The following is a 14,658-nucleotide window of genomic DNA, read 5'->3' as shown; positions in this document are numbered from 1 at the left end:
ATTGAAATAATTCCAGGAACGTGAAGAAAATGTCTCTACCACAACATTGTCTAAACACAAAAATACGCAATAATATAAGCTCGTTAAAAATACAAAAATTGTGAAATTATTTCAATTATTTTTTTTTAATTTAAAAAAAACTACAATATGTACAATTTTTCTTTTCTTTTTTGATTTCTAATTAAGTAGACAAATAAAGCATCAAAAAAATTACTTATTTTACTTTAATTTCGATACATTTTATCTTTGATACCAATACCGCCTAAAAATATTTGTGTACGAAGAAATATAAAGAGCAAATTTGTTGCAATTCCATTACAGTGCAATGTAAACCACTTTTAAATGCATAATTAACACTCATATTAGAAAGCGTTCAACTCAAGTTCTCTTGTTCACAAAAAAAAGTTAAGTGTAACGTAAAGTAGAACTTAAAACCTAGTTGAGTGAGTTAAAAATCAAAGTTCTTATTATTCGAAGCACCGAAATAAAATTGTTTTTTTGTATAGGAGTATGGTTTAATTTCAAACTATGTATTAAAGTTGAAGCAAGTTAAATTAATCTAGAAAAATTAGCTCCAAAAAAAATCGTGCTTGGAAAAATTTATGGAAGACTGCATATTGTTTTAATCACATTGTTTGCCTCTTAACGAAATGGTTCCAAGTTTGTTACTCTGTATCTAGTGAGTGGTAACAAAAAAATTAGATCATAAAATTCTGGATAGATTGAGTACCGAGAAATATTGTATTATTTAAAAAATAAGCATTTATATTAATATAAAAATATAGTCATTTTTCTAACTTTTTCTTAAAAAATAAATCCTTTGTTTTTATAACAGAATAACTTAAAAATCTACTCATTTTCACAATTTTAAACTATTGTTCCGTGTAACAGTATTAATATCAAAATGTAAAAAGAATTAACGACTGGGAAAAATGCATGTTAACATTGATTTAAAAAGAAAAATAAATAAATAAATAGCAGGAAAAACAATTAAGTACAAATGAGAACATTTTTTCCTTAGGTGATAAGTCATACGCTAAACAACAGGAATGACTGAAGACAAGAAAATGAATTGTCTACTTGCAGATATAATTTGTAAAAATACTATCGGTTGTGATTTCGGCAATGTTAAATTTAAAAGTAGTAATTGTGTAATTCCAATAAAGTCTTATGTGCTCTGTCAGAATCCATGATGAAAAAGTAGAAATCAATCCGGAGGCAGTTTTCCATCGAATTGCTTTACACAAGAAGAAATTCTTCGAATTTGAATTGGCTCTGTCCTTGGAAGTAAAAATTTGAAAGTTGATATTTTTTTCATTTGTTTATTTCATTTAATTTGATCAAATCGAAAAACCTATCTTTGTGATTGATGATTTCAGTCTTCATAGGAACTGGAAACTTAAAGAGAAATTTTCTAAAATTCTTTTTGGTGTGTAGCATATGTAAAAAAGGTTCATGGTACAGCATCAATAAAAGGAAAATTGCGTATCCAAGGAAAATCTCATAAAAGTCAAAGAATTTTAATATAAGGAATAAGGACAAACAAGCAAAGTAAAAAATTATTTATTAACATCACAGAAATAATTTGTTTTCTTATTACATCAATCACTCTTGGTGCAAACATTTTCCAAAAAGGATGTCATACATCAAGAAAACAATTTATGTCAGCATAGTTTTTTAAAACAATTTTTCACAATATGTCAATAATCATTTTTTTAACGAGGGTAAAATTTCAATAACTAAAAATTCAACATGCATGTAAAGAGGTGTGATTTTAGAAGAAAAACAATTTTCAGATACTTAAATAACTTTTATATCAAATTGATATTTTCCAAAACATTTAAATTTTACTTAAACTTACTCAATTGAACTCAAATAATTTCTACTGACATAAAACATTAGACTTAATTACAAAAAAGTTAAGATTTTATATGTTTTTTAAAGGTAACCATATAAATTTTAAACACAAAATATCAGAATTTTAATGAAACTATTTATAAATAACAAAAATCAAATATTATTTATTTGAATTTGATTATTAAAATTTTTGATTATTAATAACAATATAAAACGTCATGTTTCAGGTCTAAGCATATCTAGATAATGAGTACTAAACATTATGATTGTGCCACCTCTTGATTAAGCCATTCTAATTCATTTCATTACTAGAAAGAAAAAAAAACCTTTATTTAATATATTTCAAAAAAAAATAAATACTAACAAATTTAAACTTGTAACCAATAACTAAATAGAATTAACTACTTCACATCAAAATTAAGCTAAATTTATTGCAACTAAAACAAAAAATAAATAAATGAAGCTTTATAAGACATATACACAGGGGTGATTGTGAGCCCAAGTCAAAATTCCGGAAAATTTCCTGAATTTGAAAGAAAAAAAAAAAACAGTTTAAATTGAAAAATTAGAAAAAAAATTAAACAAGGTTTTTTTTTCCTTTTTCTCAATATTTCTTAGTTTACTAAAAATATATTTAAAATTTTACACATACCTATGATGACCTGGAGAAGTAATTAAAATCTACAAATATGTCTTCTTTTTTTTTGAGTTTATGATTATAACAACTATTTAGTGATAAAAAATGAATATTAATCATGAATATTAGCTTATAAAGTATCTCTGTGGCTCTCCCTTACAAACAAATTAAATAAACTGTGTTTTTAAGTTCTACCTTTAAAAATTTGATTTCCGGAAACTTAAGTGACCAAGGATTTTTTGAAACATCTGGACTTTCGATCTCCGGAAACTTCCGGATCACTGTTAGCGAAAAATCCGGAAATCAGGATTTTTTCCGGAGCACAATCAGCCCTGTATACAGTCAACACTCCTTTATATGACCTCTCATTATAGCCACTCTTTATTATAAAGATATACACATAAATTCAAATTTATTGTAATTCAATGTTATTTTAATGCTGATTAGAAAGTAAGTAGTGAGTGATATACGAGAGAAATTCCAATATAAATATAGAAATTAAGTTTCATTTCTTTAATACCCATGATAATCCCATCAAAAACTAAATATCAAAAATTTTTGCGCTCCCAAAACCAAAGGCTTCCATTAATAATGGATCATATGATTTAGCAATAGTTTCGATATGGATTAGCTATTCATTTTTAAATATCTCACATTAAGTTAGAAACATTTTAAAATCCCTTTAAATGAAGGAAAAGTGACATGAGCCCCTAAATTCTCATTCTAGGTTGTCATGATCTTTAATCACAAACGTTAGTGAAATCTAAATTACTTCCCATTGATAAACTAAAGCGTATATTGCAACGTCACACGACAATTAGATTTAACAGATTGGTGGTTTTGAAATTTTTAATTACTCCGCTTTGTTCCACTGTTTACACTTTTTTTATACAACTTTGGCTCAGGCAAATTCTCCATTATCGAAATTGAGAAAATAGTAAATTTTTTCTCCTATTTTATTCTAGATAAATGGGTGTTTCAGCATAAAAATAATTTGAGGCTTCTTCTATGTACAGGACTGTTAGAAAACAGAAAATGGGGTTAGATTTTTCACGTATACAAGCATTTGGGAGAATAAATTAATTATGACTTTCTGCGGATGTAACCACCATTGGGTTAAATCCCATTTACAATCACTAGGAGGTTGCTTCTAAAACCATTATTAATTTCTTTTCGAAAAGGTACAATAAATTGATCAAACATAACTTTCTCTCTTTTTGAGTAATTTTAGTCCCTTTGGGAGATTTTTTTTCAGTTAAAATATGTGTTACTAACATCTCATCTGCTGGATTAAGATTGTTTTAAACTTTGAACGTATGTTATTTATAGAGAGCGGCCGCCAAGTGAAAAAAAAATTATTTAATTTATCAATCATGCATTATTTCAAATGGGATTTTTATACATATATAAACATAAATAAGGTTGAGCATTATTTTATTAGCTTTACAATTCTCATTAAAGCATAGCAATATTTATCCAAAATTAGCATTTTTAGGTATGAGTATGGTATTTTTCTTTATTCATGTTATAACATCAATTTTTGTGTGAATGGCAAAGGGTCATTACATTGAGTATGGACTGCGTAAAGTTACACTATTGGATTTAATTTAAGGATATATTTCAATAAATAAAGCTATCAAATTGTTTTGGCACATGAAAAATGTTAATACAAATATTTTTAAAAAAAAAAGATCAAGATATATTTAAATACCTACAGAGAGCAATTTAAGATAGATTAAACTTTGTACTATAATTAGTATATTGAGCCAAAACAAAAAGCTCATGTCTACACTCTCTTCTACAACATAAGAAGTAAATATAGATAATAATGTAACATGTAAATAAAAATATATATTATAACATTGCATTGAAATATACAGAATCATTATATCTGTCCTCACTGGGTATTTATATACATTGAATGCCAATATTAAAAAATTCAGATATGCATAAAAATTCAACAAGTTAAAGAATGAAAAAATAAAACTTTTTTTCCATTTGTACCATAGGAATTTAGATACATTGACTGAAAGAATGAAAAACCTTTTGACATACATTGAATTTCTTTCCCACGTTAAACTAATTTAATCTACAAATGTTGCCTCAGTTCTGTAAAAGAAAATTTATAAAACTGCAGTGGCAGTTATATAGCAAACAATGTATAGCATAATAGCAAACAATTTATTCAAAAAAAATATATTGGTAGGAAACAATATTACACTTTTATATCTTTAAAAAAAAATGCACTTAAATCAAGAAAGAGAGTGAGGCGAATATTTACGTTTGGGCAAATATTTATGTTTCGCCTTAAAATTGGTCAGCAATTAACCTCGCTATGCTATAAACTGAAAAAAGAATATTGGTTTGACCATTCTCTACTCTACGTAGAACTAATAAATTAATTTCTAGTGACAGTTGTCACACACATAAAACTTTTTCAGAATTTTACACATATCATTTTGATACTTTTTATGACTGAAATGCTATATTGTCTTATAAAATGCCCCAAAATTGTGGTACCATTTACATTTCAAACATAAAACTAATTTAGGATGTCCAATCCTTTTTAAGCAAATTATGCAATTGCTGACAAAACAAGCTGAAAATATATCAGAAGTGTAAGAAATAGTTTTTCTATATGTTCCAGGAAGCATATTCGTATTCTTTTTTTTTTATTTGAAAGAATCTTAAAATATGAGAGGAAACTGTCACGCAGAAGAAATGAAACTGGTGACCAAGGCTATAAAATAGATATTTTTTAAATATTTTTAAAATTTTCATGTGTAATATTGAGAAAAAGTTGTCCATACAGATTAAAAAAAATACTTCAAAATAAATATAATACATGAATATTTAAAAGTAAAATATTTTTGCCTCATTATTAATCCTATTCAAAATAAATACAAAGATATATAATTTTTCTAACATTCATAAATTAAAAAAAAAGCAAAAAATTAAGAAATATAAAAATAATTCTATGCAAAAATACCTGTCTTAACTTGCAAATATTAAAAAACAAAAATATGTCAACTTTCAACATCAGCAATAATTGCACTTTAACCTTGAGCATTCATCAATATCACAGTTAATACATCTTAATTTGGTATCAAGACTAACAATAGCTAAATAAACATTTTTTGCAATTTAGCCAAAGACAGAATAGCGTAATTGACTAGTTTTATGACTTTAGAATTGAGACTTAACACAAATCAAGACCAAAAAAAAACAGAAAGTAATTTCTATGAATTAAAAGACAATTGAATTCTAAAAATGAATCATTAAGGCAAATTCATTAGATGAAGTAATGTCTATGTTACTTCAAAAATAACTTAAAATATCTTTTTTATAACAGAAACGAAATATTGATTGACATGTATTAATTAACATTTTGATCTGATTTGACTTGATTTAGATACAATTTTAAACCCTCCCTATCCAAAGATTTACCTGATTTATTTTACTACATACAAATTGGTTTTGATATATCCAAATTTGCACCATAACATAGTTCACTCTTTCTGTATTGATAATTAGAAGAAAATAATGCAACAAAATTATTATTAAAAATATTTTATATCAACTATTTGATAGTCTATAAGTTTGATGAAAAACAAGCTAATATTGTGGCCAATTCCTCATTTAAATAAAAGATGAAAAAAGTATTTAATTTTAATAGCGTAAAATAATATAAAATGAAATTAGACTACTGAGTAATCAGAGACTAGAGTACAGTTGTCTTAAAATAAATTGCAATTTCTATTACTATTTCCCATTTCATTGCTATTACAAGCTGCATCCTGACTGGCATCTTTTGCACTGCCATTTTCCACTTCAGCTTCTTCAAATTCATTTTCATTCTTTCCTACTTTACGATCTGTCTCTTGGAGTCCCCCATCTTCGACTTCTGACTCTGCAACATAAAGCAATTTAAATATTGTATAAAAAAAATTTGAACAAAATTTAAATTAGGAATACTTCAAGAGTATTTCATTTAGACAATGATTCTACACTATGATCTATATCTAATGATTCTCGGAGGGAGCAAATCGTAAAGATTCAGAATTCCAAACCAACATATGAGCCGAAAACTGACATCAAGTGCTGCAAGAGGCACTTGCGAATTATAGACTGGCTGTTTGTGCACATTTGAACCAATAAATCAAATAATCTTAATTTTATTTTATTTTATATTTTTTTAATAAGTATTGCTAAAAACTGCACTCTTAAAGGGCAAGAAATATACATTTTACAGTCATTTACCTATTTGGCAACTGAAATTTTATTAGCACATTTACTTTTAATTTTTAAAACAACTGATCAAGCTTTTTAAATAAGGGAAATGTAATCAAACAAAATATCCATCTTTTGAAAATAAAACTGACTTTACTTGAGATTGGATAGTGGCACACAACTTTATTCAGTATACAGCAATAACTTACACAGTGAACAACTTGAAATTGGTTTACAGAAAGTTAGGCATTTTGTGTATATCAAAGTAAAATACAAAAATAAAAATGTAAGAAGACTATTTTTTTTTAAAGCTTATTTCTTTAATTGCCAAATAATCAAAGTTTTTTAATAGTAATAATTTATTTTCTATATATTCGAATTTCTAATAAATAAAATATTAGTCAAGTGGCTTTGTGTAATGAATTAAAATGCATCACACTAAATTAAGATAACACTAAAATAATTTAAAAGTAATGTTTTAGTGGTAAATATGATAAATAAAAATAAATTCAAACTTCAATATACCTAGCATCCACTTTTTTTTGTATACTTCTTATGCAAGTGTCTTTTCTAATACCCAAATAAAATAATGTAAATATAACTAATTACTCTACCCTGAAATTTTCAACTAAATGCGTAAATACAAGGCTGCATATGAAATCTTAGTAAAGATAACAAAATATAGTCAGGATTAAAATGTACTCAAAGAAAATTTTTTGATATGCAACGAACTCTAACCTTGTACTTCTTTCCAAGTTATCATTGGTTTGCTTTTAAATTGTCATTAGTTTGTTTTCAAGTTGTTATTTGTCAAGTTGTAATATTCAAGTCGTTATTTTGCATTTTAAATCTAACAATAATCGGTAATTTTAATATAGAACTTCTATAGCATTACAAAATGAGCATGAAGATATATTTAAAGTATAAATAAAGATTTACTTCTTACTTTGAAACAGAGTTCATCAAGGTTTATATAAAATTGTACGCATATAAAGAAGGCAAAGAGGTGACAAATACTCTTCTTTACACGAAATTGGATAATAAAGTATTCGGAAAATACCTTGAGAATTAATTTTGGATAATTTAAATATGTGATAAATAAAAAAAGTTATAAATGGAAGATAATAACTTTTGCATGCAACTAGTTTTTTATATTATTTTTACAACCAATAAATTTTAATTTATAGTCCAGTCACCTCAGCAGAAACTGAGAGACACCTTTACAGTTTAAACATACACATTGAAAATCACTGATTTATAGTATTAGTTAACGATATTGCAGTGCTAGATGTCCAAAAAAAAGCTTTTCAGTCCAAATTTATTTAAAGAATCAAAATATATCAAATTATATTAATACAGCAACTCATCAAAATTTTAAAAAAATATGCAAAAGTTCAAAAAAAAATTATACTTGAATTTTTGAAAATGTACCACTTAATAATATATATGTATAAAAATGTATCATTTCATTCATTCTAAAAAGCTTGAAAGAGAAGCTTTGTAATAGAAATTAAAATCTTTCAAATCAGAAATCCTAATAATTGATAAATTGTTAATAAAAATTGGCAATACTTATAACAACATATTCTTTTTTTTATATTTTCCAGATCATTTATATAATAAAATATGTCTTGAATATGTTTGTGTTCTGCAATTAAACAAAACATAGGGTTACCTGGGGTAATTCCTGATCAAAAAATGCAAACATCTATTTTGTGAAAAAACTATTCAAGATAAAATTTTAATATTTATTGGAAGTTTGAGGCTATATGAGATGAGTCCTATGCCACCTTCTTTTGTTTGAAAATCTAATTAGAATTTAAAAGATTTTAAATTTTTAGTGATCAGGAATTACCCCTGGTCTTGATCATTTCTGGGGTAATTCCTGATCACTTCTGGGGTAATTACTGATCACCAGTTTTTATTGTAAAGGGGCTGTTTAAAAATAATTATATAATGGTAATTAACAAATAAGACATCAAGATCAAACAAATAAACCAAAAAGATATGTTTAAGCAGCTAATAAAATGATTTATTTAAAAGCAAGAAGAACGATTAACACTTTAAATTTTCAAAAATCTTTGCATCGTGCCATACATTTTAGGCAATCAGCCAACTCATTCTCATGTTCTTCTGAAATATAAGAGAGTTCCCACATGGGTTACTTTTGCTGGATTTTTTAACTTCATTAAGGGAAAGTGTAAAGTTAAGTAAGGTATGTCAACAGCTCTGGCAGCAGCTCTCACACTGAAATTTTCATTTTCAATCATTAAAAGAAATTCACTAATTTTGCTTTCTAGAAGCTTAGTATCCTTTTTAGGCTTATAATTTCTCACCATATTTATACTAGGCTAATTTATAAACTTAAAAATTATTCTAACAATGTACACACATAAAATTAAGATAGAAGCAAGGTAAGACAAACCAGAAATGGTGCAAATCAGAATACAGTCTTGTATACAGTTAAAAACAAATTTTGTGATGACAGTTAAAATATATTTTATAGTTGTTCCACTTAATAAATATGAACTGTTATTTAAGAAAAGACAATTAGCTATTTATTAGCTATTTTATATACTATTTATAAGAAGAAATGACAATGATCAGGAATTACCCCAGTGATCAATAATTACCCCATCTGTAGGGGGCAACATTTGATATTGTTTCCTATAATCAATTATAATGTTTACAGTAGATATGAAACAATTAAACAAAAGCTAATTCTACTTTTATATCAAAGAAAAAGAAAATAACTCAAAATATATATTATTAAGAGAAGGAAGGGGATCTTTGCAGAAATGTGCACATTTTGAAACCCATCTTTGAAATGGAAAATACAGAAAGCAGTTTAAAAGATACTTATTTTGTTAGATTAAACAAAAAACTATTATTAAGTAAATGTAGTTATACTTTAGTAAAGTGTTCAAGATTTCTTGTCCATGTCTCAAATTAAAAAAAAAAATAATTTTTTAAAAATAAAACTTAGGTGATCATTATTTACCCCAGAAACAGAGTGATCGTGAATTACCCCGGGTCACCCTATATTTAATTTAAAGCTCATAAATTAATTCAATGAAAAAAATCATTACCATTCTTATGAACAAATTTGAGGGACTCCGAGAATATTCAGAACCTGGACTTCCCACCAGGCCCATCTCCCACAAATTCATGACCAAGGCCATTTCCACATTTTCCACAAGAAATCTAAAAATTCAAAATAAAATGTTCAATGCCTTGATTATAGCACTTTAAATTATTTGTTTAAAACATAAGAGACATATTTGATTATATATTATCAGATTATAGCATTAATTATTAGATTATAGCAACAGCACTTTAAAGTAATCAACAATCAGGAATAGGAGTGCCCCTTTTGAAACCAGAAATTTTCAATATTTTGATATTGAGCAACAGATTTTATGGTGCTTAGTAACACATTAGAAACTAATTAGCAATAATTCATAAGAAAATTACTTAAAACCATTCTAAAAGTATAAAGCAAAAATATTTTACTGTTTAAAAACAATTCCTTGAACCTCATCTAATTAGTATTTGAAGAATTTTAATATGTAGTGATAACACTATAAATTACTAGGAAAACAAAGAAATCAGTCACTATATTTGTAAAAAAAAAGTTTAGTTAGTGCAATATTAAATTAAGTTAAAACTATTTTTTTAGTAAAATTATTAAAATTTTTCCCAAATTATTAAATTTCCAGTATACATACAGTCATACAAACAAGATAATCATTTTTTTTCTATTTTTTTTTTGTTCAGTCACTCACCTTTATTTTTAAAATTTTAACTATTTTTAGGTCTTGTGTATATTGCATAAAGATAAGAGAATCTTGATAATACATTTGAGCAAAAGAAGAAAAAATGATAGATTGATGAAATTGTTAGTGCTGAATATAGCACAAAGCAAAAGATGGCAAGGAATTTAAATGCTTAAAAATTACTGGTATTAAAAAGAATACAATGCTTCTAACATAGAGATAAATCAAAACACAAAAATCATTATTAATTTTTTAACAATTACAGATCTTTATAAAATGAAACATAAGAATTTTAAGAACAGAATTTTTAGTTAAATCATTTCCCATATCAATACAATTCCTACTAAATAGGGCAATATGCACCTGAGTCAGTTCAATTTTTTAAATGCTTTGAAATGACATATAAATACAAATCCCATAAAGCACAAATATGCACTTAAATATTTCTTATTTTCACAAAAAATTACAATTATCAATAGCATTAGAAGAAAGAACAAAAAATATTTATCAATTTCCCTTAGAGATTATAACCTCTTAGCAAATAATTTTTTCTTGCAAATATTTTTCCAGTTCATTACAGTTACAGAAATTTCTTAACTGTAATTATCATTGTTTACAGCAGTTTGCAGAGAAATGTGGTTTACAAAATTCAATTATATTGATCTCCTACTGCATTAATTTTATTGTACAAAAGAAAAAAGCAGCAGCAACAGTTAAACAAACTTTAAAAAAAAATAATAATAATAATAATAACAAATAAAATATTTGGACAATGTTAAACTTTTAATTTCAACAACTTAAAGAATACAACAATTTGTTTTTAAACCTTTCCCTAAATTAAATATGTAGTTCGTATTCTAATAAAATAACAAGTAAAAATAATGGCTGGTAAAATAAGAAATAAAACAATATCCTTTCAATCAACAAATGCATAAGTGTATTCATATTCATAAAGTTAAACTTAGAAATTTTATATATTTTTAAAGCTTTAAATTACTTGAAATTAAAATCAGCTACTCTTCATTATACTAAATTTGTAAAACAAAGTGATTTTATTAGATGGCAAAAATAACAAGCAATGTACAAAATGAAAGTTTAAAAATATTCATTTGAAATTTTGTTAATCACTATTATCCATATGAGAATGAATCCTTAATGTCTCAAGATCCAAAATGGATATGCTATAAATAACCATAGACCCATATGAGAATGTAAAAGTTTCAAAGTGTACGCTCATATATTTTTTATCTGTATAATTTTTTACACTTTGGAAGTAACAATATCACTATATCTAAAACTTAGAATTAAAGTTTTTTTTTTTTAGATCAAGTATAAATAATATGATGCAAAGATTTAAGAAAAAATTGATTTTAACAATTTTACCAACAAAATTTAATTTTTTAAATACAATTACTAGTGCAAGTTTGAAAAATATGCTTGCGTCAGAAAATGTGTCGAAAAGTTTTCTGAAAAGTACTTAATTTGAAACAGTTTAGACCACAGAGTGTATAAAATTCAACTGGGTTTTTTTTTTCCTTCCCTAAAGTATTTCAATTTTTAACAATGATGAGGTCATTTAAAAGAAATTTCATGATCATAATTTAATGATAAAAATATATATACATTTTGTAACATAACTCAAATTAAAAATTAAATTAATTACTTTATATGTTAGAGAAGGCCTAAATTTTTCTTCCACTTTAATGACACTGTTATCATGAATGGTTTCTGTAAATGATGGCCATGGGGAAAAATGCTGGAATTTTGTTCTACTAGAAAACAATTCAAAGCCACACTTTGTACATGCGTATACACCTACAATAAAAACAAAGTTTATAGAAATACTAAATAAAATAAATTACAGTAATTTTAGTTGCAATAAAAAACACATAATAAACAAATTGTATTTAGATTATTGTACTAGATTCAATGGTATTTAGATTTGTTATTATGTCAACAACATTTTCATCACCAAATTTAATACAATAATCTTAGAAATTAAGTATATCTGAATCTTCACAATCTTATATTCTTTTTCTTACAAAATGATTCATGAATCCCGATTTTCTTCCTGGCAAAGCAACATTAAAAAAATCTACTTTTCTGTGTTTATCTATAAAATCTACTTTTTTAGAGATAAACTATTTTTTTTTAATATTTCATCAACTTTTAATTAAACATTTTTTGAATACTAAATGTGTCAATTTCTTTGAAAAACTGAAATAAACTGATTAGTGCTAAAGAAAGCAAAATAGACATAACACATAAAAAATAATTTATAATACAAGGTATAAAATAAATATGGTTTATTCAAATCACTCAAAAATTTGTAACTAAACACAACCTACATAACCATTAAAATACTATTTAATAATTGACATAAGTAATTAAATAAAACAAATTATAAAAAACGGGTGTTGGATCTGTCTGTTAGCTGTTAGATGGTAGTGAATTAAATCAATAAAATTTAATAATAATCCTAATAATATTAACATTGATTTAAATCAATTTAGTAGTTCACTTACTTTTTATTCAACTTAAAATAATATATATTTAGAGAATAAGTTTAAAAACATAAAGATTACAAACATTATTATTCATTAAATTGGGCAGATTTCCGTATTGTGATCTGTGGCAGAATAATAGCAAAGTCTTGGCAACTTCCGGGTATATTTCCGTATTGTGATCTGCCACACCAAATTGTTTTTAAATGGAAAAAATTTTAAAAAAAGAAAACAAGTACAGGTTTGCCTAAGCGTGGCTACCAATTGTACCCTTCCGTGTAGTGGCCCGAGAGAAACTAAAAAAAAAAAAANGCCTAAGCGTGGCTACCAATTGTACCCTTCCGTGTAGTGGCCCGGGTGAAACTTTAAAAAAAAAAAAAAAACATCATAGAAAGGGTCCAACACGAAAGGTATAACTCTAGCCACCCCCAGCAAACATCTATATGTTTTTTGTTTCTTTAAAATTTGAAAGTTTAAAATCTATTTGGCACCTTAGCGATTGTAGTTGGCGCGACAGATCATGATACGGAAATATCCCCAGTAATTCTCTACTAATGGTATCTTTATATTTGAGAATATGCTTAAAATATTTTTTATTAATCCCTTATAAGCAAAAAAGATTTAACTTAAACTAATTACTAAAAACTAGAAACAATATTTATTACTGAAACTGCAAAATACTGTACTCTCTAATCCACTTATCTTTTTAATAAAAAGAGATAATCAATTTAATTTTTTTTATAACTTAGGTATTTAAATATTTACTGTGCTAAGCAATTAATTTTTTATTAAGAAATAAAAAAAAACTCAAAAAAACAATTATTACTTACAACTAAAAATTTATACGAAGCAACAGTATGTATTAATTTACTAATTAACATTAAAGTAAACGCACATCCCAAAAAAATTACTTTAACACATAATTAAAATACTATTTAATATAATTAATTGCATATTTTGTCTAAGAGGAAAAATTGAACTTCTTCAGAAAAGTCATTTTCTCAAGTCCATAAGATTAATTTTGGAAATTTTCCAAAAAAAGTTAGATAAAAACTAAGATAAAAGTTAGATAAAGACTGTTAGAATTTTGGATTTATTTAAAGTTACAATAATTAAATTTGAGAACAAATTTCCGGAATATTATACAATTTTAAAACAAATTATTCATGCTAAAATCTTTTACCTGGCACAAATGTGTCTCGATATTTTTCTTCTGCTGTCCACGAACAAAACGCCATATTTTGTACTATTAAATATGAAATTCCGAATAGAAAAAATGCAAATCTTTTCTGACGTTTTATTTGCGATTAGTAATTATTATTAGTCATAAGTGATCAGCTTAAATTTAAACATCCGGCTGCTTATTTCTGTCGCATTCAAGTTTGCAACATGTTTAGTGCTATTCTAAAATTTCAAATTGTTTTCTTAAAAAGAACTGTCTCAGCAGCCGCGATTCTACTACATTAACCCTACAAATCGGTGGCGCAGTGACATCTGAAATTGGGGAGCGCCAAGGCTTCTCACGCTAAATTTTGTCCGACTGCCGATAACTGAAAATTTTCGCAGGATGTGTGGAGCGTGTGATGTACGCTATCTGTTGTGTTTAACGAAGTAAAGTATATTTTAATCATGATTTTTTGTTTGTATTTTTTAT

The 14,658-nt window shown here is 25.8% G+C and overlaps 1 protein-coding gene across 2 annotated transcripts; it reads right to left on the bottom strand.

The window, feature by feature from the left end:
* Positions 1–1,547: 1,547 nt before the first annotated feature.
* Positions 1,548–14,368, bottom strand: LOC107450261 (methionine-R-sulfoxide reductase B1-A-like). 2 transcript variants are annotated; one of them, XM_071180157.1, is made up of 5 exons: positions 14,188–14,350; positions 12,164–12,315; positions 9,814–9,928; positions 6,258–6,404; positions 1,548–2,165 (listed from the first exon to the last, which is right to left on the bottom strand). In XM_071180157.1, the coding sequence occupies exons 1-5, from the start codon at positions 14,240–14,242 to the stop codon at positions 2,155–2,157; spliced, it is 480 nt and encodes a 159-aa protein (XP_071036258.1). In that variant the 5' UTR covers positions 14,243–14,350; the 3' UTR covers positions 1,548–2,154. The 2 variants fall into 2 exon arrangements, with proteins under 2 accessions (XP_071036258.1, XP_071036257.1); XM_071180156.1 differs by lacking the exon at positions 1,548–2,165 and having other exon boundaries at positions 4,617–6,404; positions 14,188–14,368.
* Between the last annotated feature and the right edge of the window lie 290 nt (positions 14,369–14,658).

The sequence above is a fragment of the Parasteatoda tepidariorum genome, chromosome 4 (genome assembly GCF_043381705.1).
Source record: "Parasteatoda tepidariorum isolate YZ-2023 chromosome 4, CAS_Ptep_4.0, whole genome shotgun sequence".
In the NCBI taxonomy this organism is placed as follows: Eukaryota; Metazoa; Arthropoda; class Arachnida; order Araneae; family Theridiidae; genus Parasteatoda; species Parasteatoda tepidariorum.
The sequence above is the reverse complement of the archived record's forward strand: the minus strand, read 5'-3'. Positions and strand labels throughout refer to the sequence as shown.